The following is a 22,385-nucleotide window of genomic DNA, read 5'->3' as shown; positions in this document are numbered from 1 at the left end:
ATGTATATTTTTATTATGATGAAAACTACATTGTAAACTAATGATCTGTCCACAGTGTGCAGAATTGTTTGCATTACTAAACTCCAACTAACTCTACATTTTGTATCCAGTTTTTCTGTTGATTCTCCAAAAATAGAACGAACTAACAGCCTGACTATGACTAAAGATCATAAAACCTGATATACATCCGCAGATCGGTAGATTATTCGGCCCAACTGGTGAACACACATTCTATATCTCATCTACAAAGCAACATGGACAAATGTTATGAGTACACTACTGTTCACCCATCCAATAGCAGAGCCCAATGTGGGCAGATTACAGCCTTGGCCAAAGATTTATGGGGCCCCAACAGGTCTCAGTCATCAACATGAAAGGGTGACCCAACCATTGGACCGCAGGCCTAAGAATTTATATCATATTTTAATTATTTCATAGTTTAATGAAAACCCAAAAAGAGTGTATAATCATGTCTCAGGTGAATGTTGAACAGGGCTTTTTTTTCAGAAGGAACGCGGGGGGATCGCAGTTCCGGCACCTCTAGCAGTTCCATTACCTCATGTATGTTAATGATTCTGAGGTGTACTGGAGGGTCTATTGATGCTAGTGGGGGATCTATTTTTGCTGGGGATGTCTATTATTGCTGTTGGGGGATCAATTGTTATGAGGGGGTCTTAGGTTGCTGGGGGGGATCAGCTTTTGCTGGGAGTTGACGCAGAAGTCTATTGATGCTGGCTGCGGGAGGGTCTATTAATGCTGGCTGCTGGGAGATCTGTTGTTGCTGGGGGTCTATTGTTGCTGGGGTGGTATTTTGTTTCGGGGGGTCCATTGTTGCAGGGGGGTCCATAGTTGTAGGGGGGATTATTGTTGCTGTTGGGGGATTGTTATGGAGAGGGTCTATTGATACTAGTTGGGGGGACTATTTTATTTTCTTATATAGCTGGGGGAGATCATTAGTTGTTGGAAGAGATCTACTGATGAGGGAGAAGTCTATTGATGCTGGCTGCTGGAAGATCTATTGATGCTGCCTGCTGGGAGATCTGTTGTTGTTGCTGTGGTGGATCTATTGTTGCTGTGGTGGTATTTTGTTTTTTGGGGAGGGGGGGGGGAACTGTGAACTATTGTTGCTGTTGAGGGATAAATTGTTACTGAGAGGGTCTGTTGATGCTAGTGGGGGGACTATTTTCTTTTCTTAAGTTGCTGGGGGTGATCAGTTTTTGCTGGAAGCGATCTACTGTAGAGTGAGAAGTCTATTGATGCTGGCTGCTGGGAGATCTGTTGTTGTTGCTGTGGGTTTATTGTTGCTGGGGTGGTATCTTGTTTCGGGGGGTCCATTGTTGCAGGGGGGTCCATAGTTGTGGGGGGAATTATTGTTGCTGTTGGGGGATTGTTATGGAGAGGGTCTATTGATACTAGTGGGGGGACTATTTTATTTTCTTATTGCTGGGGGAGTACAGTTGTTGGAAGAGATCTATTGATGAGGGAGAAGTCTATTGATGCTGGCTGCTGGAGGATCTATTGATGCTGCCTGCTGGGAGATCCGTTGTTGCCGGGGTGGATCTATTGTTGCTGGGGTGGATCTATTGTTGCTGGAGTGGGTCTATTGTTGCTGGGTGGTATTTTGTTTTTTGGGGAGGGGGGCATTGTGAACTATTGTTGCTGTTGAGGGATCAATTGTTACTGAGAGGGTCTGTTGATGCTACTGGGGGGACTATTTTCTTTTCTTATGTTGCTGGGGAAGATCAGTTTTTGCTGGAAGCAATCTACTGTTGAGGGAGAGGTCTATTGATGCTGTCTACTGGGAGATCTGTTGTTGTTGCTGGGGTGGTATTTTGTTTTGGGGGCTCCATTGTTGCAGGGGGGTCCATAGTTGTGGGGGGAATTATTATTGCTGTTGGGAGATAAATTGTTATGGAGAAGGTCTGTTGATGCTAGTGGGGGGGACTATTTTATTTTCTTATGTTTCTGGGGGAGATCAGTTGTTGCTGGAAGCGATCTACTGTTGAGGGAGAAGCCTATTGATGCTGACTGCTGGAAGATCTGTTGTTGTTTCTTTGGGGCCTGTTATCACTGGGGTGGATCTATTGTTGCTGTGGCGGTTTGTTTTGGGGGGGGCATTGTGAAGTCTATTGATGCTGGCTGCTGGAGGATCTGTTGTTGCTGGTGGTCTATTTTCACTGGGGTGGATCTATTGCTATTGAGGTGGTATTTTGTTGCGGGGGTCCATTGTTGCAGGAGGGTCCATAGTTGGTGGAGGGTCTACTGTTAATGTTGGGTCTAATGTTGCGGGGGGATCTATTGTTTCTGGCTGCAGTGTTTTACTGCTATGTTTGCGATTAACAAATTCCATACAAATTACTTTCACCACAAAATGATACTTGGTTCTATACCTTCTAAAAGGGGTGGTAATGGGAGGTGGGTAGGGGGTGGAACCAAGGAACGGTGGTCGGAGGTGGGTAAGTGGGTGGAGACAAGGGGGGGTGTTCTTGCACCTATTATCTAACAAAAAAAGCCCCGATGTTCAATATGTTTTGCTGTGTTTGTCTTGCAATCCTCATTACCTCCTTCTTCTCCTGAAGGTCGGCTACAATCTTCTTCCCCTCTATTGTGGCCTCAAAGCTGTAGACGGCGGAGTCTTCATCCATGGGGAAGACAAAGACCGCTTCCACCGCCTTCTTCTCCTCGTTCTTATACTTGAGAGTCGCCGATATATTGGCCACAAAGCCTGTCACCTGGACGTCAGCCACGATCCCCTGCAGAGGGACTGGACACACACAAGAGAATCAGACAATCAAATCTGGTATTTTTTAGCTTCAGCTATAAATCTGGTGACCACCTAGGAGACAGGTACACTTTAGAAGGTAATGGCCAATCAAACTGGAAACCAGAAACACAAATATTGCAGATTAGGATATAAGGGATTGCAAACTCTGTGCTTAGCTTAGCCCAGTATAGTAAGCTTTTCTAAAAACCAGTCTACCACGCTCAGCCATTTGATTGGTCAGTAAAGGAGCAGCAGCACACAGAGCTGTCAGTTTGCTGTCTCTGTCAGGTGCTCCCCGTCAGCACATGTGCACTGCAGCAGAGCCACCAAGACTGTGCTCTTTCCTGGTTCTCCTCCTACCCATCTCAGCTCACCTACAACTCTATCTTCTCCGTTCCTCTTTCTGTTGGGATCTCTCGTTCTCTCTCTGCACCTCTTCCCTGGGCCAGTTGATAAGCTCTCATGGCTTCCAATACCACCTCTACTCTGACAACACCCAGATCCATCTCTCTGGCTTGAACACCTACAACTGCATCTATTCTGTTCCTCCCTCTTCATTTTCAGCTCTGTCCTTGGGCCCACCCTATTCTCTCTCTGCACCTCTTCCCTGGGCCAGTTGATAAGCTCTCATGGCTTCCAATACCACCTCTACTCTGACAACACCCAGATCTATCTCTCTGGCTTGAACACCTACAACTGCATCTATTCTGTTCCTCCCTCTTCATTTTCAGCTCTGTCCTTGGGCCCACCCTATTCTCTCTCTACATCTCTTCCCTAGACCAGTTGGCAACATCTCATGGCTTCCAATACCACCTCTACTCTGACAACACCCAGATCCATCTCTTTGGCTTGAACACCTACAAATGCATCTATTCTGTTCCTCTTCATTTTCAGCTCTGTCCTTGGGCCCACCTGTCAGGGCTCCAGGTATTACCAGAGGTGTGTGGACTGACACAGGGAAACGCAGGCTTCAGGTATAGTAAACAATATAATTTATTAAAAGGTACAACACAAATACAAAACGCACAGTATAACAAAACCAAACTTCCAACTGATAACAGAATGTACACAGACAAGGGCAGTCAGGGCTGGCGAGGTGGAGTGGTCAGGCAGGCCGAGCCCACAGCACGGATTTCTCAGGGCGCGGGGTCTAAGTCCCAGCCTGCTGTTCACCAGGGCCCCTGATGGTGGGGATGGACTTGGTGCAGACTGGAACCAGGTCGCGACCCCTGAGTGCGTCCAGCCATGGTAGAGAGTACTGGCAGGGGAGTGCGGGAACGGAGTCTGATGGGAAGAGGCAGGCAGACTTACTGAAGTGATCCGTGTGGAATGGATGGATCTTTGGGTGAAGTGAGAGTAGTCAGGCAGACCGGGTCGGTATCGTGCGGGCAGCGAGGTAGAAGAAGCAGGCGGAAGCGGAGTCAGGAATAGCCGAGGTCAGGACAGGCGGAGTTCATGCAGAATCAGGATTAAGCAGAATCAGGATTAAGCAGAATCAGGATCAGGCAGGAAGCAGACAGGATGCAGGTACAGGGGCTCATGGGAAACATACACCAAGGCCCTGAACACAGGCCTGGCCATTCCTTAAATACACCTGTGTAATCAGTTTCAGGTAATGGCTCATTGTAGGAGTGAGCCTCTGGTTGCTGAGAGCACCCGCTGGCCAGCCCTGGTACTGCAGCCCACAAGGCAGGTGCGTCCCACCACTATTGGCGAGTCCATTCCTGACACCACCTTATTCTCTCTCTACATCTCTTCCCTAGACCAGTTGGCAACATCTCATGGCTTCCAATACCACCTCTACTCTGACAACAGCCAGATCCATCTCTCTGGCTTGAACACCTACAACTGCATCTATTCTGTTCCTCTTCATTTTCAGCTCTGTCCTTGGGCCCACCCTATTCTCTCTCTACATCTCTTCCCTAGACCAGTTGGCAACATCTCATGGCTTCCAATACCACCTCTACTCTGACAACAGCCAGATCCATCTCTTTGGCTTGAACACCTACAACTGCATCTATTCTGTTCCTCTTCATTTTCAGCTCTGTCCTTGGGCCCACCTTATTCTCTCTCTACATCTCTTCCCTAGACCAGTTGGCAACATCTCATGGCTTCCAATACCACCTCTATGCTGACAATACCTAGATCTCTGCTCTACTCCCCAGCCCACCTCCCTTGATCTCCTCTCCAAATTTACTGAGTGACATATCAGAATGGATGTCACACCATTTCCTCAAATTCAAACTTTCTAAAGCTGAGCTTGTAATATTTCCTCATCCCCGACCCCATCCCTCATGACTTTACCACTGAGATCAATGGCACAACCATTGGCTTCACCACATGCCAGGGCACTAGGTGTAGTCTTAGACTATGAACTCTCCTTTGGGCCCCACATCCAACCACTGGCTAAATCTTGCAGCCTTGACCTCCACAGCATTTCTAGTATTTGCCCCTCTAACAGCACCACAAAATGTATTCCTGGTTATCCTGCAACTTCTTCCTCATTGGCCTAACCTTTACATAGACTATCCCCTCTCCAGTCTATCCTGAATGCTGCTGCTAGACTTATACACTAACCGATCTGTGGCTGCCCCTCTGCCAATCCTTCCACTGGCTTCCACTAGCCCAATGCAAAAAAAAAATTTAAAAAATAAACATACAAAGCCATCCACAATACTGCCCACAACTACATCAACAACCTCATCTTGAGCCATCACCCAAATTGGTCCCTCTGCTCCTCCCAAGACATCTTTCTACTTAGCTCCCTTGTTATCTCCTCCCCTGCCCACCCCCGGGACTTCTCCAGAACCTCTCCCTTCATCTTGAACTACCTATCCCTTTTTTGTTCCAGTTAGTTCCTACCCTGTCCACCTTTAGGTGATCCCTGAAAACTCATTTATTCAGGGAAGACAACTCCTCCAGCTAAAAACTGTACTTTGGCCGCCTCCATCAGATCCTCCCAGCAGCTATCACCTTTTGTACCATCTCACCTTCCCTTTAGATTTTAAGCTCTATGAGCCGGGCCCTCCTATCCTTCTGCATTGAACTGGATTGTAGTTGTACTGTCCCTCTTCATATTGTAAAGCGATGAGCAAAATGTTGGAGCTATATCAGGGGCGGACTGACAACTCATGGGGCCCCCGGGCAATAGGGGATAATGGAGCCCCTGTGTCCTTGCCCAATTTAAAAAAAGCCTATGAAAAAGGTACCAGGGGCATCTCATGGGGCCCCCTACTGACCCCGGGCCCTCGGGCAGTGCCCGAGTTTTCAAATGGTCAGTCCGTCCCTGAGCTATATAAATACTGTATAATAATATTACTAATAATGTATTGTAGATGTCTCAGCATGTGATGTTGTCTTAACATGTGCAGAAAGTTTAAGTTCAGTAAAAACCATTTTCCTCAATGGAGAGTTGCCTGATTTCAATTACTTCTAGGGGACAAAGTATATTTCTCACGTGGTGTATTGATGGTGTATTCAAAAGAACCGATGGGAGCAAGCCAAGTTTCATCCTTTGGGTTAGAGGGAAGAGTAGCCAAGTTGTGTCTACAAGTGAACATTCTACTCAACCTTTACGGTTGGGGAGCAAAGGTGTACAAGAAGGAGTAGTAGCCAGCCAGCAGTGGAGGGGATGACAATAGCAGGTGAAGGGGGACTTGACAGTATAGGAACAGTCAGTACTTCATGTTCCCCACTTAGTAGTTGGGACTCCATCTTGGAGCCTAGACTTTGAAACGAGCCTGGGGTCATGGTGTATACTCATTAAACTGCTGCGGAGTCTATTGTTGAGGCAGGTAGGAAAAGACCTACTGTTGCTGCCAACTAAAGAAGAGACATGGTCCTTTTGTGAGTGTGTGGGGCTACCATGAAGGAGTGGCTAATTCCCACACACAGTATGTGATTGAAGCAGGGGCGGACTGACCATTCGAGCACTCGGGCACTGCCCGAGGGCCCGGGGTCAGTAGGGGGCCCCATGAAATGCCCCTGGTACCTTTTTTATAGGCTTGAGTGTGGGCAAGGACACAGGGGCCCCATGATCCCCTATTGGCCGGGGGCCCGATGAGTTGTCAGTCCACCCCTGGATTGAAGTGTACATCTCAATGGCTTGCGGTGTCTTCTGTGGCTGCAGGGGGTGACCTAGGTTTAACCTTCCAACAAGCAGCGAAGGAGGGAAGCAACAGTAGGCAAACACAGGTATATGGTATACGAATGTAGCACCCTCCTAGCTTAGCTTGGGGGAGCTAAAGTCCTGATTGTCAGTGAGGAAGGCTGAGTAGCAGCTTGGGCATGATAGTCAGAGGGTCAAGTTGTGGTCAGGAGCTGAGAGGCTCTGCAGGCCCCTCTGGAATTTCCCCCTGCTCTAGGACTTTGAAGGAAGATCCTGGAGGCAGTGGGCGGATCTGAGGATTGGCTGGCTTGCACTCTTGAGAGATCCAAGCCAATCCCCAACAGGAGGCGTGGCAAGGGGCTGGGGCACCCTTAAAAGTGGTGAAGCCTGCTCAGTGGCAGAGGAATTCGGGTGGAAGAGAGAGTGAGGAAGATGTGAGGCTGGAGGAAGGAGACTACGAGGAAGCCCAGTGGGATGGGGCCTACCTGCAGGTCTGGAGCAGGAGAGGGGGAAAGCTCAGAACTCACCAGCCTCTTGAAAGAGGACCACCAGTATGGCAGGGAAGGAGCGGCCCAGCTGATAGGGATGGTAGCAGCCACTTAACCTCCAACGGTACAGGAGAGGATCTGAGTGAGTACACCTACACTCCCTGGGTGGATAGGACAAGGAGCACTCTGGTGGGAAACCAGATTAGCCACCTGCCAGCGACTGTTCACCTTTTAAAGAGACAGGAACCGGATCCCCTGTTCAGGGACACCTCCAGATTGCTGGGTGAAGAGAAAATATTCATCTAGGGTCTGGGGTGGCACACTAAGTAGACTGGCTAGCTACCCAACAGAGACCGTGCTGCAGAGAAAGCTTGTGAATAGTTCCAGGAAGTTGTCCTCAATTCATCGGTTCCCTTGGGCATCCTGTAACCTATCCCAGTTCAAAACCCCTAATAAAAACCAAAGCTCAAGGACTGATCTATGACTCTGGATGCAAGTCTGTGTGGAAATGCGTGTTGCCTGGCTATGAAGGACTACATGAAAAAAATCTATTGCAACTCCTAAGGTGGTAGTGCCACACGAGGAAGTGTCAGAATGTAAAGATTATAGCAGTAACTCTGCAACATAGCAACAGTTTAAAGGGCAATTCCGGGTATGCCGATTTTTACATATTTGCATTGGTCCAGCTTGTCCCAAATGAAAAATTATCTCTGAATGGCGTCCAAGCCAAGAGGCCAGACTTTCTGTGTTCACAATGCAGCCGCTCAGAAAAAGACCCAGAATCTTGCGGAGATCACTGGAGTAGTGCTGCCTAACACAATGATTTCCAGCTTCTAGAGGGATCACATTGTAATATTACAATATTTATTATTAATATACAGGATTTATGGCACCAACAGTTTGCTCAGCGCTTTACAATATAACGGGAGACAATACAGCAACAATACAGTTCAATACAAGAGGGATTTGAGGGCCCTGATCCTGGGAGCTTACAATCTAGGAGGGAGGGGCTAGTGGTACAAAAGGTAATAACTGTGGGGGATGGACTGGTAGGAGGAATAGAAGATTCCGTTATTAGCTGAAGGCAGGATAGGCTTCCCTGAAGAGAGAGGGTTTCAGAGATGTCCTAAAAGAGGGCAGAGTAGGCAATAGTCTGTTAAATTGGGGTAGAGAGTTCCAGAGGATGGGGGAAGCTCTGGAGAAGTCATGGAGACGAGCATGGGAGGAGGAGACAAGGGAGCTAGAGAGCAGGAGGTCGTGGGAGGAGAGGAGAGGACGGTTTGGGTGATATTTGGAGACAAGATTGGTGATGTAATTTGGGGCGGAGTTATAAATGGCTTTATAGGTTATTGTTAATGTTTTGAATTTTATTGGTTGGGCAATGGGAAGCCAGTGGAGGGATTGGCAGAGAGGGGTGGAGGACACTGATTGGAGGCCATTGCAGGGATTGGCAGAGAGGGGTGGAGGACACTGAGTGGAGGCCAGTGGAGGGATTGGCAGAGAGGGATGGAGGACACTGAGTGGAGGCCAGTGGAGGGATTGGCAGAGGGGTGGAGGACACTGAGTGGGGGCCAGTGGAGGGATTGGCAGAGGGGTGGAGGACACTGAGTGGAGGCCAGTGGAGGGATTGGCAGAGGACACTGAGTGGAGGCCAGTGGAGGGATTGGCAGAGAGGGATGGAGGACACTGAGTGGAGGCCAATGGAGGGATTGGCAGAGAGGGGTGGAGGACACTGAGTGGAGGCCAGAGGGGGGATTGGCAGAGAGGGGTGGCAGATACAGAACGGTTGGTATGGTGGATAAGTCTGGCAGCAGCATTCATGATATAGTTACTTTGGTCCACGCTGGGGGCACTCATACCGTAATCTGCTGTTGCTTATATGCTCACCTGGCTGGCGGGAGGCCACGATGATGAGGCCACAACATGGAGGAAATGGAGGCATTATTGCAGGTTAGCTGAAAGAAAAGAAAATATATAAATGTCAGCTTGCAGCCTGTGTGGCATAATAAAGACATAATACAGACTACCCCCCCGGGCTCTCTTCCCTCCTTCACCACTTATTGCCGATTCTTAGAACCAGCACACGATCAGCTATGTATGTCAGCCACGGGGTCATCAGGAAATCAGGCCAAGCCACATTTCCTTCCTTTCCTCCTGTTAACGTTCTCGGTCTAATACATACACAAGGCTGTCCTTAAAGGTGAACTCCAAGTGAACATGTACAGTGTGTTCTAGAATGATAATAAAACTCAGCAGCTAAATCCACAGTTGAACTACTTATACAGGCATACCTCGGTTTACAAATTTAATTTGTTCCGTGGTACTCTTATTGCAAAAAATTCTTAAAACCAAAGCGTGGTTTCGCATAGGAATGCATTGAAAACCAATTAATCCATTCCATATGTCAGAAAAAAGTTTTAAAAAAAAGTCTTTTATCTGTTCAAAACTCTTTATAAAGTGCACTTTAAAGGCATAAATACTGTACAGGGACATGATTAAAAATGTATTTGTAAATGCAATGAAAACCAATTAATCAGTTCGTATTGCGAAAAAAATTAATAAATGCTTCGAAAACCAATTAATCCATTCTGGAGGTCAGAAAAAAAGTAAAAAAAAAAGTCTTTTATATGTTCAAAATTCTTTATAAAGTGCACTTTAACCGCCTCCCGCCCGCCCTATAGTACAATGACGGGCGCAAGGTGGTTCTCTTGTTCTGATAGGATGTCATATGACGTCCTCCCATTCTCACTGCACATGCGCGGCTCAGGGAGCGCGCAGTGCGGCGATCGCCGGTGCGCCGTGTCCCTCGGACACAGCGGATCACGGAAAGAGCTAAAGATGTCGGCTCTGTCATGTGATCAGCTGTGTCCAATCACAGCTGATCATGTGTAAATAGGGAAATGCCGGTTATCGGCATTTCTCTCCTCTCGAGCTGTCACACTGCGGAGGGGACATGTACACTGATCAACAGGGCACTGATGATCAGTGTGCCCTGATGATCAGTGTGGCCCCAGCAGTGTCACCTGTCAGTGCTCATCAGTGCCACGTGCCAGTGCCCATCAGTGCCACATATCAGTGCATACCAGTGCACATCAATGCTACATATCAGTGCCCATCTGAGCTGCCTTTCAATGTCACCCATCAGTGCCAATCAGTGCCACCTATCAGTGCTGCCAGTCAGTGCCGCCTAACAGTGCCAGTCAGTACCGCCTATCAGTGCCAGTCAGTGCCGCCTATCAGTGCCATGTATCAGTGCTGCCTTTCAGTGCCCATCAGTGATGCCTACTAGTGCCTCCTCATCAGTGCCACCTACTAGTGCCTCCTCATCAGTGCCCATCAGTGCCACTAATCAGTGCCCATCAGTGCAGCCTATCAGTGCCCATCACTGCAGCCTCATTAGCGCATATCAGTGAAGGAGAAAAATCACTTATTTACAAAATTTTATAACAAAAACTAAGAAAAAACTTCAAAATTTTCAGTGGTTTTTGGTTTAAGGAAAAATTAAAATCCCGGCGGTGATTAAATACCACCAAAATAAAGCTTTATCTGTCTCAAAAAAATTATAAAAATTTCATATGAGTACAGTGTTGCATGACCGCACAATTGTCATTCAAAGTGCGACAGTGCTGAAAGCTGGAAATTGGCCTGGACAGGAAGGGGGTATAAGTGCCCAGTAGGCTAGTGGTTAAAGGCATAAATACTGTACAGGAACATGATTAAAAATGTATTTGTAAATGCATTGAAAACCAATTAAACCAATTAATTAATGACTAAAAAAAAAAAAAATCGTAAATGTATTGAAAACCAATTAATCCGTTCCGGAGGTCAGAAAAAAAGTCCAAAAAAGTATAGAGTTTTGAACAGATGAGACATTTTTGGACTTTTCTGACCTCTGGAACGGATTAATTGGTTTTCAATGCATTTACAATTTCTTTTTAATCATGTCCCTGTACAGTATTTATGCCTTTAAAGTGCACTTTATAAAGAGTTTTGAACAGATAAGAAAGTGCACTTTATAGGCATAGTACTTTACAGGGACATGACTAAAAACAAAATCGTAAATGCATTGAAAACCAATTAATCCGTTTGTATTGCAGAAAAAAATTCATAAACCGAGGCGTTCTTTTCAATGGATTTTCATTCGTAAACCGAAAATCATGTTAACCGAGGCGTTTGTAAACCGAGGTACGCCTGTATGTGAGAGATCAGTGAAGGTAGGCGTTAGCCATAAACACAAAATATTAAAAAATTCCACCTATAAGAAGTGAAAAAGATTTTTTTAACAACATATCTGTGACAATGTGATATTATAATAAAATGTCTAAATGGTTATTAGAAAGTCCCCAAACACCATATTCTTGTGACCATAGAAAAAAAGCAACCAGATCTTCTTTAACCTCCCTAGCGGTCTGATTATGTCAGTATTTCTGTGCTCAAAGCAGTACATTTTTTTGCATGGAAATATGTCGTTTTTTTTATTGTATTCCTGTAATTTTTAGGAATAACTCACTGAAATCTGTCCGAACAAGAGTCTAGTAAACATCCCGGGTATGATAAAATTTGAAACACGAAATCATAAATTATAATTTAATAAATAATCATAAAAAATAATAATATAATAATAATAAATTTAATTCAATAATATAATCAAACCAAAAACACTGAAATGTGAAATAGAGCGCCAAGTTCGCACATCGCTGAGCAAAGTCGCAGAATCGTTTTCAGTGTCTGATGAGGAATTTCCCCCACCAATCATTATCACTCAATTCTGCAAGTGGTTCTGATTTACTATCGCTGTTCTCTAGCCGGTCTAAAACCGCGTCTGACCTAAAGGGACGCTTTTTGGACGCCATGGACGTTTCTCAGTTTCCAGGCAGAAAGGGCGGTAAAAATGCAGGCAGGGCGCCGGACAAAGCACTCGGGACAAAATGTATGTGAAATGGTTTGATACAGGAATGTTATACTATGTGATTTTAGTGTATTTAGTGAATGTCACTTAAAATTTTTGAATTTCCCGCCAGTTCCATCCCCCGTACGTCCCGACGCTCGCAGGGAACGGAACCCGGAAGACAGATGCCGGCATCAGCCGGAGAACATTACAGGGGACACTGCAGGAGGGACATCGCGGGAGCGCAGGACAAGGTAAGTGCTTGAGGGATCCCGGAGCAACGCTGCAGTGTATTCCCGAGTGTAGCTCTGGGTTACCACATTTGGTACTGAAACTTAACCCCCGAGCTACAAGCAGGAATACCACCAGGGGGGGTTAAGGCTCAACAGTGTTCCACCAATGTGTTCAGATAAACTCACCAGGTTGCATCGGCCAACAGGGTAGCCAGCAAGCAAGCATAACAGATTAGGTCTTGTATAGATCAGGTAGGATGTCCACTTTTCTGCAGAATCCTTGAAGCCCATCCACTCATGAAACCACCAAGACATCTCCTCCATTGCCAAACAAATCTCAGACAAAAAGCCCAAAAGAGATACTCATAGTGCAGTAGACTTCTGAGTAAGAATAAAAAGGACAAACGTCATACACTCCAATATTGAAGGTGCCAGAGGGGGCACCAACACAAACCGATTACGGATTGCATTTCGCCCCACCCACCAGGGCTTGATCACAGAGGCTGCCTCCTCAAGCCCCGGTGGTCAGGACGAAATGCATCAGGGGTAGGGTTGCCACCTCATCCCTTTAAAACCAAACATATATTAATGACACAGGTTCTGTGGCTGATTAAGGTGGTCATTAAAGTCACTTATCTGAATTAAATTAGCCTCAGAACCTGTGTTATTAACATGTGTTTGGGTTTATGAGGTGGCAACCCTACCCCTGATGCATTTCGTCCTGATCACTGGGGCTTGAGGAGACAGCTTCTGTGATCAAGCCCTGGTGGGAGGGGCGAAATGCATCAAAGGATGTGGCTAGAGTGGTGGTTGAGGCCTAGTCTGACTCCTGGGGTTGGTGGAGCATCATCCATCTTCCCACTCCATCAGACACGCTGGAATCGTTTTGGGGTGATTTCCATTACATTTCCAGCTTGGAGTGGTGCCACAAGGTATTTATATAGCCAGAATCAATGACCTTGCATCACTTCCGGTTTACTTGGAAATAAACGGCGCCATTGATCAGAGGGTGTGGCTGAAGCGGTGGCTGAGGCCGAGCCATCTACAAGTCTGACTCCTGGGGTCGGTTGAGCAGCGTCCATCTTCTCACTCGATCAGTGTAACGGAACCGGAACCCGACCATTCTTGGGTATCTTCCGTTATATGGCAGCTTCCCCTGTCCGAACACCATCCACGGACCACAGCCTTGAAATCCCTCAGGAAATAGACAGCACCCAGCTCTTCTTAAAACAGGTAGCCAACTTTTTATTTTACACAAAACAATATGTTTTATACCAAGGGCGGGGAAAGACAACCAGGGCCAGGAAACACCTCATCAGCCCGCCCCATCAGTGGGGAGGGCTACAGTATAGGCAGGAAACACATCATCACCCCTCCCCATCCAACCCAAACACAGAACAATGGGATAGCACATGGCAAGGACAAAGGACAGCCATGTGGCCGAGACAAAGGAATGACCACATGGCAGTACAATACAGGAAGACATGCATCCCATAATAGTTTGCTGGTCAGCATGACACAGAATGGGATGAAGCACATGGCATAGAACAAACAATGGACAACACACAAATGCACAATACTGGGACATTCACACCCTGTACCCCTAAACAGGTACAGGGTGGGTTAAACATAATCGGAATTTGGGAAGATGATACAGAGGTCCCCCCACCCCCAAAAGTCACTCCCGTCACAATCAGTCATTGAGTCTGGGTTACTATATCACAGACCTGAACAAAGCCGATCCGGACTTTGGGTCTATGATCAGGTGGAAGCGCCGGTTGGACGATTGGGGCTCCCGGTGGGACGGGAGATCCCGTCAAAGCTGCAAAAGGTGGGGACATCCCCTCCCGCTGCTTGTAATGGCAGTTGAACAGCTAGTTAGCCATTCTGATTGCTATTAAAAGAGAGCCAACCTAAAAAAAACGGTATCGGGATGATGCCTGGAGCTGCAGGCATCAACCCGGTACAACCCCTAGAAGTCCAGTGATGTGGCTGATCGGCAAGTGGATAGGGCAGCCCATTGAAATGAATGCATGTAGGGTGAAAAATAAGCAAAAAAATTGCTCGCTCACTAGGTGTGAGGCTAGCCTCAAGCAGCCGAACAGAGAGAACCTGGAAGGAAGACTGGGAAAAGATGGAAGCACCACCATGACCAGCGAGAGCGCTGACAGTACAGCACTGGAGGCCTTCCAGTATGTGGTGCTTACCAGAACCCTTATGTGATAAATATAAACCAATAAAAACCATAGAGAGGAGCTGGATTCTGCTTTAGCCTTCGTTCACATCTACAAGTGAAACTCATTTCTCAGGGGTAGGGCAGCCCATTAAAATGCATAGACTGCCCTACCCGCGAAGCGTGCCTTCACACGCATAGAGGTGAAACTCAAAAAATTAGAATATGGTGCAAAAGTTCATTTATTTCAGTGCAGCAACTTAAAAGGTGAAACTAATATATGAGATAGACTCATTACATGCAAAGCAAGATAGTTCAAGCCGTGATTTGTCATCATTGTGATGATTATGGCTTACAGCTCATGAAAACCCCAAATCCACAATCTCAGAAAATGAGAATATTGTAAAAAGGTGGAATATTCTCGGCTCAAAGTGTCCCACTCTAATCAGCTCATTCAGCCATAACACCTGCAAAGGGTTCCTGAGCCTTTAAATGGTCTCTCAGTCTGGTTCAGTAGGAATCACAATCATGGGAAAGACTGCTGACCTGACACCATCGTTGACACCCTCCATAAGGAGGGAAAGCCTCAAAAGGTAATTGCAAAAGAAGTTGGATGTTCCCAAAGTGCTGTATCAAAGCACATTAATAGAAAGTTATGTGGAAAAAAAAGGTGCACAAGCAGCAGGGATGACCGCAGCCTGGAGAGGATTGTCAGGAAAAGGCCATTCAAAAGTGTTGGGGACTTTCACAAGGAGTGGACTGAGGCTGGAGTCAGTGCATCAAGAGCCACCACACACAGACGGATCCTGGACATGGGCTTCAAATGTCGTATTCCTCTTGTCAAGCCACTCCTGAACAACAAACAACGTCAGAAGTGTCTTACCTGGACTAAAGATAAACAGACCTGGTCTGTTGCTCAGTGGTCCAAATTCCTCTTTTCTGATGAGAGCAACTTTTGCATCTCATTTGGAAACCAAGGACCCGTTGTATGGAGGAAGAATGGACAGGCCCAAGGACCCCGAGTATGGAGGAAGAATGGAGAGGCCCAAGGACCCCGAACATGGAGGAAGAATGGAGAGGCCCAAGGACCCCAAGCATGGAGGAAGAATGGAGAGGCCCAAGGACCCCGAGCATGGAGGAAGAATGGAGAGGCCCAAGGACCCCGAGCATGGAGGAAGAATGGAGAGGCCCAAGGACCCCGAGCATGGAGGAAGAATGGAGAGGCCCAAGGACCCCGAGCATGGAGGAAGAATGGAGAGGCCCAAGGACCCCGAGCATGGAGGAAGAATGGAGAGGCCCAAGGACCCCGAGCATGGAGGAAGAATGGAGAGGCCCAAGGACCCCGAGCATGGAGGAAGAATGGAGAGGCCCAAGGACCCGGAGTATGGAGGAAGAATGGAGAGGCCCAAGGACCCCGAGTATGGAGGAAGAATGGAGAGGCCCAAGGACCCCGAGTATGGAGGAAGAATGGAGAGGCCCAAGGACCCCGAGTATGGAGGAAGAATGGAGAGGCCCAAGGACCCATAGCATGGAGGAAGAATGGAGAGGCCCAAGGACCCCTAGCATGGAGGAAGAATGGAGAGGCCCAAGGACCCCGAGTATGGAGGAAGAATGGAGAGGCCCAAGGACCCAGAGAATGGAGGAAGAATGGAGAGGCCCAAGGACCCAGAGAATGGAGGAAGAATGGAGAGGCCCAAGGACCCAGAATATGGAGGAAGAATAGAGAGGCACAAGGACCCCGAGTATGGAGGAAGAATGGAGAGGCCCAAGGACCCCGAGTATGGAGGAAGAATGGAGAGGTCCAAGGACCCAGAGTATGGAGGAAGAATGGAGAGGCACACACTGCAAGATGCTTGAAGTCCAGTGTGAAGTGTCCACAGTCTGTGTTGATTTGGGGAGCCATGTCATCTGCTGGTGTTGGCCCACTGTGCTTCATTAAGTCCAGGGTCAACGCAGCCGTCTACCAGGAGATTTTGGGGCACTTCATGCTTCCATCCGCAGACGAGCTTTCCATGGGCTGCCCTACCCATGAGAAATGCAGAGAAAGAAGTTCCCGATTTTTCTTAAAAAAATCGTACCTCACCGAACCGTTTGGAGCGGAGACACCATGTAGTTTGGAGCACACGAAAATGCAGGCGGTTGCTGATGCGTTGGGGTTCCTTTAAGAGTTATTGGCATGTCTCCTAAAGCATGGTTCTGGAGATGTGGGGAAAGGGCGTGATTTTGCACGTCCCCAACATGTTTAGATGTGAACTGCGATTGAAACTTTATCAAAACCAAGGGACTGCAGCCAAGATGACTCACACTTTTTTCTGAGAAAAACTAATTCCATTCCCATACCTGGCAGCGCTTTCTCTGATCGTCCTATCACAAGGTTCTCACTCATGACACCGAGGTTCTCAAATCAGTTGTTGAAGATGTGCCAACAAATGTGAGTCACAGTCAGCACTGCGGGGAATGTTGGCAAATCTTGTCTGTATATTGAAGGATGAAAGATGTACAAAAGAAGAGTCCGTGTATAAATAGACAAATATTAAAAGGTTGGTCCACCCAAAACTAAGATTTCACTTCCCAATGGACACTGGCGAGTCAAACCATTGGACAATCTCTTAGGTCTCGCTGGGTCGCCGGTGAGATTTTTTTTTAGATTATGAAGAATGTAACAGGAGGAGTATGTAACAGGAGGAGTATGTAACAGGAGGAGTATGTAACAGAGGGAGAATGTAACAGGGGGAGAATGTAACAGGGGGAGAATGTAACAGGGGGAGAATGTAACAGGGGGAGAATGTAACAGGAGGAGTATGTAACAGGAGGAGTATGTAACAGGAGGAGTATGTAACAGGAGGAGTATGTAACAGGAGGAGTATGTAACAGGAGGGGAATGTAACAGGAGGGGGATGTAACAGGAGGGGGATGTAACAGGAGGGGGATGTAACAGGAGGGGGATGTAACAGGAGGGGGATGTAACAGGAGGAGGATGTAACAGGAGGAGAAAGTAACAGGAGGAGAAAGTAACAGGAGGAGAAAGTAACAGGAGGAGAAAGTAACAGGAGGAGAAAGTAACAGGAGGAGAAAGTAACAGGAGGAGAAAGTAACAGGAGGAGAATGTAACAGGAGGAGAAAGTAACAGGAGGAGAAAGTAACAGGAGGAGAATGTAACAGGAGGAGAATGTAACAGGAGGAGTATGTAACAGGAGGAGTATGTAACAGGAGAAGTATGTAACAGGAGGGGAATGTAACAGGAGGAGTATGTAACAGGAGGAGGATGTAACAGGAGGAGGATGTAACAGGAGGAGAATGTAACAGGAGGAGGATGTAACAGGAGGAGGATGTAACAGGAGGAGAATGTAACAGGAGGAGGATGTAACAGGAGGAGGATGTAACAGGAGGAGGATGTAACAGGAGGGGAATGTAACAGGAGGGGGATGTAACAGGAGGGGAATGTAACAGGAGGGGAATGTAACAGGAGGGGAATGTAACAGGAGGAGAATGTAACAGGAGGAGCTGAGACACACAAAGGTGGGCGAGGACATCCAAAGTACCTGGTAGATGGGAACAGGTTCAGCAATTATAACAGGGCGATCCCCAGGAAGAATAGGTGCAGGACCCACCTTCTACTGAGTCACCCTTGTCTTGACCTCCTACCCACCTCCAGCGGTGTATTTAGGTTTTGTGCCCATCCCACCCCACCACGTGGAGAGAGCCTGACACCAACCAACACCACCCCCCCATCTGAGAAAGCCTTCCACTACCACCACCCTTCATACACCGGCCACACCCAAAGCGAGAGAGAAAGACACTCACCTTCACAGCTCCATACATCTCCTGGGGACAGTCAGGCTCTGCATACACCGTCAAGCAGCCCACCGCCTCTCTCGGATCCCACCTGGTCCCCATACTGCCTGTGTCCCTTCTTCTGTCCCTTCCTCCGGGGAGTGGTGCTGCCCCCCTGAAAAATGCCGCCCTAGGCAAATGCCTTGTTTGCCTTGTGGTAAATACACCCCTGCCCACCTCCCAGTACCACCCTTTTAAAGCATACAGAACCAAGTATTTATTTTATGGTGCCAACTAGTTTGTATGGAATTTGTTAATATGTTTTAAATAACAAGAAAGACAGTAAAATAGATCCTCTGGATCGATATGCAAAAGCCATCCCCAGCAACAATAGATCCCTTTGCAACAATAGATTCCCCTTAAGTACCAAAGATCCCCCTGAATACCAAGAGACCTCTTCTGCAACAATAGATCCACATCAGCAACAATAGATACCCGAGCTGCAAAAGACACCAACTAGCCACAATAGATCCCCCAGCATGCAGAATCAATGGACCTTCCAGTAGCCAGCAATAATAGAGTCCCGCAACAATAGATCCCCCCAGAAACAATAGACCCCCCCCATTAACACAAGGTTCACCAAGCAACAAGAAACCTCCCCGGAAACAATAGCTCTTTCTGCAACAATAGATCATCCCCAGAAACAATAGACGCCCCCATAACAATAGGTTGACCAAGCAACAGGAAACCTCCCCAGAAACAATAGATCTTTCTGCAACAATAGATGCACATCAGCAACAATAGATACCCCGAGCTGCAAAAGACACCAGCTAGCCACAATAGATTCCCCCAGCATGCAGAATCAATGCACCTTCCAACAACCAGCAATAATAGAGTCCCGCAACAATAGATCCTCCCCAGAAACAATAGACCCCCCCATAACAATAGGTTCACCAAGCAACAAGAAACCTCCCCAGAAACAATAGATCTTTCTGCAACCATAGGTCCTCCCCATCAGCAATGGTTTCCCTCAGCAGCAATAGATCATCCACAGAAACAACAGAACCTCTAACAACAAAAGACCCTCAGCAACAACACTTAATCCCCCAACAGCCATCATCAATACACCCTCCAGTAGCTAGCAACAATAGACACCCCACAACAGTAGATCCTCTCAAGCAATAGACGCCCCCAAGCAACAAAAGATCCCTCAGCAACAATAGACCCCCTACTAACAAAAGATCCCCACCAACAACAATAAATACCCCAGCAGCCATCATCAATACACCCTCCAGTAGCTAGCAACAATAGACACCCCACAACAGTAGATCCTCCCAAGCAATAGACTCCCCCCCCGCAACAATAGACCTGACCAAGCAACAAAAGATCCCTCAGCAACAATAGACCCCCTACTAACAAAAGATCCCCCCCAGTGACAATAGACCCCCACCAACAACACTAAATTCCCCAGCAGCCATCATCAATACACCCTCCAGTAGCTAGCAACAATAGACACCCCACAACAGTAGATCCTCCCAAGCAATATACCCCCCCAAGCAACAAAAGATCCCTTAGCAACAATAGACCCCCTTCTAACAAAAGATCCCCTCCAGTGACAACAGACCCCCACCAACAACACTAAATTCCCCAGCAGCCATCATCAATACACCCTCCAGTAGCTAGCAACAATAGACACCCCACAACAGTAGATCCTCCCAAGCAATAGGCCCCCCCAAGCAACAAAAGATCCCTCAGCAACAATAGACCCCCTACTACCAAAAGATCCCCCCCAGTGACAACAGACCCCCACAAACAGCATCCATCATAAGACCCTACAGAAGCTGGCAACAATTGTCACCCTATCACAGCCTGTGGTTCCTGCTTGTGCATTCATACCCAGGGGTGGACTGACAACTCATGGGGCCCCCGGGCAACAGGGGATCATGGGGCCCGTGTCCCTGCCCAAACTCAAAAAAGCCTATGAAAAAGGTACCAGGGGCATCTCATGGGGGCCCCTACTGACCCCGGGCCCTCAGGCAGTGCCCGAGTTCCCAAATGGTCAGTCCGCCCCTGTTCTTACCTCTATGTTGCAGATCTTTTCCTACCCAGATCCTGTCAACTGTGTGGCTTGGCTGTGCTCACCTATGGGCGTTGCTCGCTATTCTGTGAATTTTATTTCCTTCCCTTCCATCACTTCCTGGCCCACCTTTGCCTATAGAAGACATGCTCAGTAAGGTGCACATTGCCTGAGCAGTGGCATCATCCTCTGTGCTCCTGGGGGGGTGTGCTGCTTGTGTGTCCTGTGGGTTTAAACATAAATCACCAGCGCCAAAACTTGTACAAAATAATACTAAATATACAAATAAATGCTGTTGCTCATCAGTGCAAAACCACATCAAAAAATATAAAACATTAAAACAGCGCAAAAAGAATTTTAAATAAATACCACTGCTAAAAATTTTTTGTTATATAAAATTAAAAGTGATATATTTTAAAAAAATTAAAATATAAAAAAAAAAAAAAATTATAAATATTCTTGAAAGTCCTCTTCCCAAAGAAATAAATCATGCTTCCACCAAATTATATAATATTAAAAAATATAAATATTCTTACAAGTCCTCTTCCCAAAGAAATAAATCCACCAAAAATAGTGCTCAAAAAAATATACCGCACTCACCAGATATTGGTGAAAAAACGCCTTTTAGGGTTTTTTTGGGATCCTAGACCCAGTCAGTATGCCAGTCAGAATATAGCCAGCCTCCAAACTCCTATATTCTGGTTTGGAGTGGGGGAAATCCAGGAATATCTGGAGGCATACTGACTGGGTCTAGGATCCCAAAAAAACCCTAAAAGGCGTTTTTTCACCAATATCTGGTGAGTGCGGTACATTTTTTTGAGCACTATTTTTGGAGGAAGCACAATTTATTTCTTTAGGAAGAGGACTTTCAAGAATATTTATAATATTTTTTTGATTTAGATTTTTTTATATTATATAAAATTAAACGTCCCACTCCAAATTAGTGAAAAATTATAGAATATAAAAAATCTAAATAAAAAAAATTATAAATATTCTTGAAAGTCATCTTCCCAAAGAAATAAATTGTGCTTCCACCAAAAATAGTGCTCAAAAATATACCGCACTCACCAGATATTGGTGAAAAAACGCCTTTTAGGTTTTTTTTGGGATCCTAGACCCAGTCAGTATGCCAGTCAGAATATAGCCAGCCTCCAAACTCCAATATTCTGGTTTGGAGTGGGGGAAATCTAGAAATATCTGGAGGCATACTGACTGGGTCTAGGATCCCAAAAAAAAACCCTAAAAGGCGTTTTTTCACCAATATCTGGTGAGTGCGGTATATTTTTTGAGCACTATTTTTGGTGGAAGCACAATTTATTTCTTTGGGAAGAGGACTTTCAAGAATATTTATAATATTTTTTTTATTTTGATTTTTTATATAGACTGAAGCGGGGATAGTCTGCGATGAGGTAGGCCGGTGAGGAGGGAGTTGCAGTAGTCCAGTCGTGAGATAATAAGGGAGTGAACAAGTAGTTTAGTAGTGTCTGGGGTTAGGAACGAACGTATTTTGGAGATGTTGCGGAGGTGGAGCCTGCATGAGTTTGCCAACGATTGGACATGGGGCTGGAAGGACAGGTCTGAGTCTAGAGTGACACCCAGGACTTTGGCTTGCGCGGTGGGACTGATGGTGGTGTTGTTTGCATTTGCAATATGGAACTGAGAATAAATTGCAAGATTTCAGATGAGGTGTGTAGTAACATTTAGCGATGTTCAAACAGTGCACCCCGCTCACCACCGTTGTACTGGCGAATAGCCTAGCCGTTTTCCTGGAAATGGACTCTCAGCCCGTTTAGACTTGGTTGTCGTATTGCTGATATAGAGTGAATAGATCACACAATTCCCATTAGGGGAATGCAGGCCATAGACGGGCCATTTTAAAA

At 46.7% G+C, this 22,385-nt stretch overlaps 1 protein-coding gene across 4 annotated transcripts in view; it reads right to left on the bottom strand.

Moving 5' to 3' along the window:
- The window catches only part of VWA5A (von Willebrand factor A domain containing 5A), a 134,112-nt gene that overhangs the window by 88,999 nt on the left and 22,728 nt on the right, over window positions 1-22,385 (bottom strand). For all 4 annotated transcript variants that reach the window (XM_089659790.1, XM_089659787.1, XM_089659789.1 and 1 more), the window contains 2 exons: window positions 9,248-9,315; window positions 2,562-2,764 (listed from right to left, as the gene is read on the bottom strand). In XM_089659790.1, coding sequence (XP_089515916.1) covers window positions 2,562-2,764; window positions 9,248-9,302 — 258 coding nt within the window. In that variant the 5' untranslated portion in view covers window positions 9,303-9,315. Of the gene's footprint in view, window positions 1-2,561; window positions 2,765-9,247; window positions 9,316-22,385 lie in introns of those variants that run through there.

This window comes from Staurois parvus, unplaced genomic scaffold, assembly GCF_062004578.1.
Source record: "Staurois parvus isolate SC_StPar_1 unplaced genomic scaffold, SC_StPar_1.0 ptg001190l, whole genome shotgun sequence".
Taxonomy (NCBI): Eukaryota; Metazoa; Chordata; class Amphibia; order Anura; family Ranidae; genus Staurois; species Staurois parvus.
The sequence above is the reverse complement of the archived record's forward strand: the minus strand, read 5'-3'. Positions and strand labels throughout refer to the sequence as shown.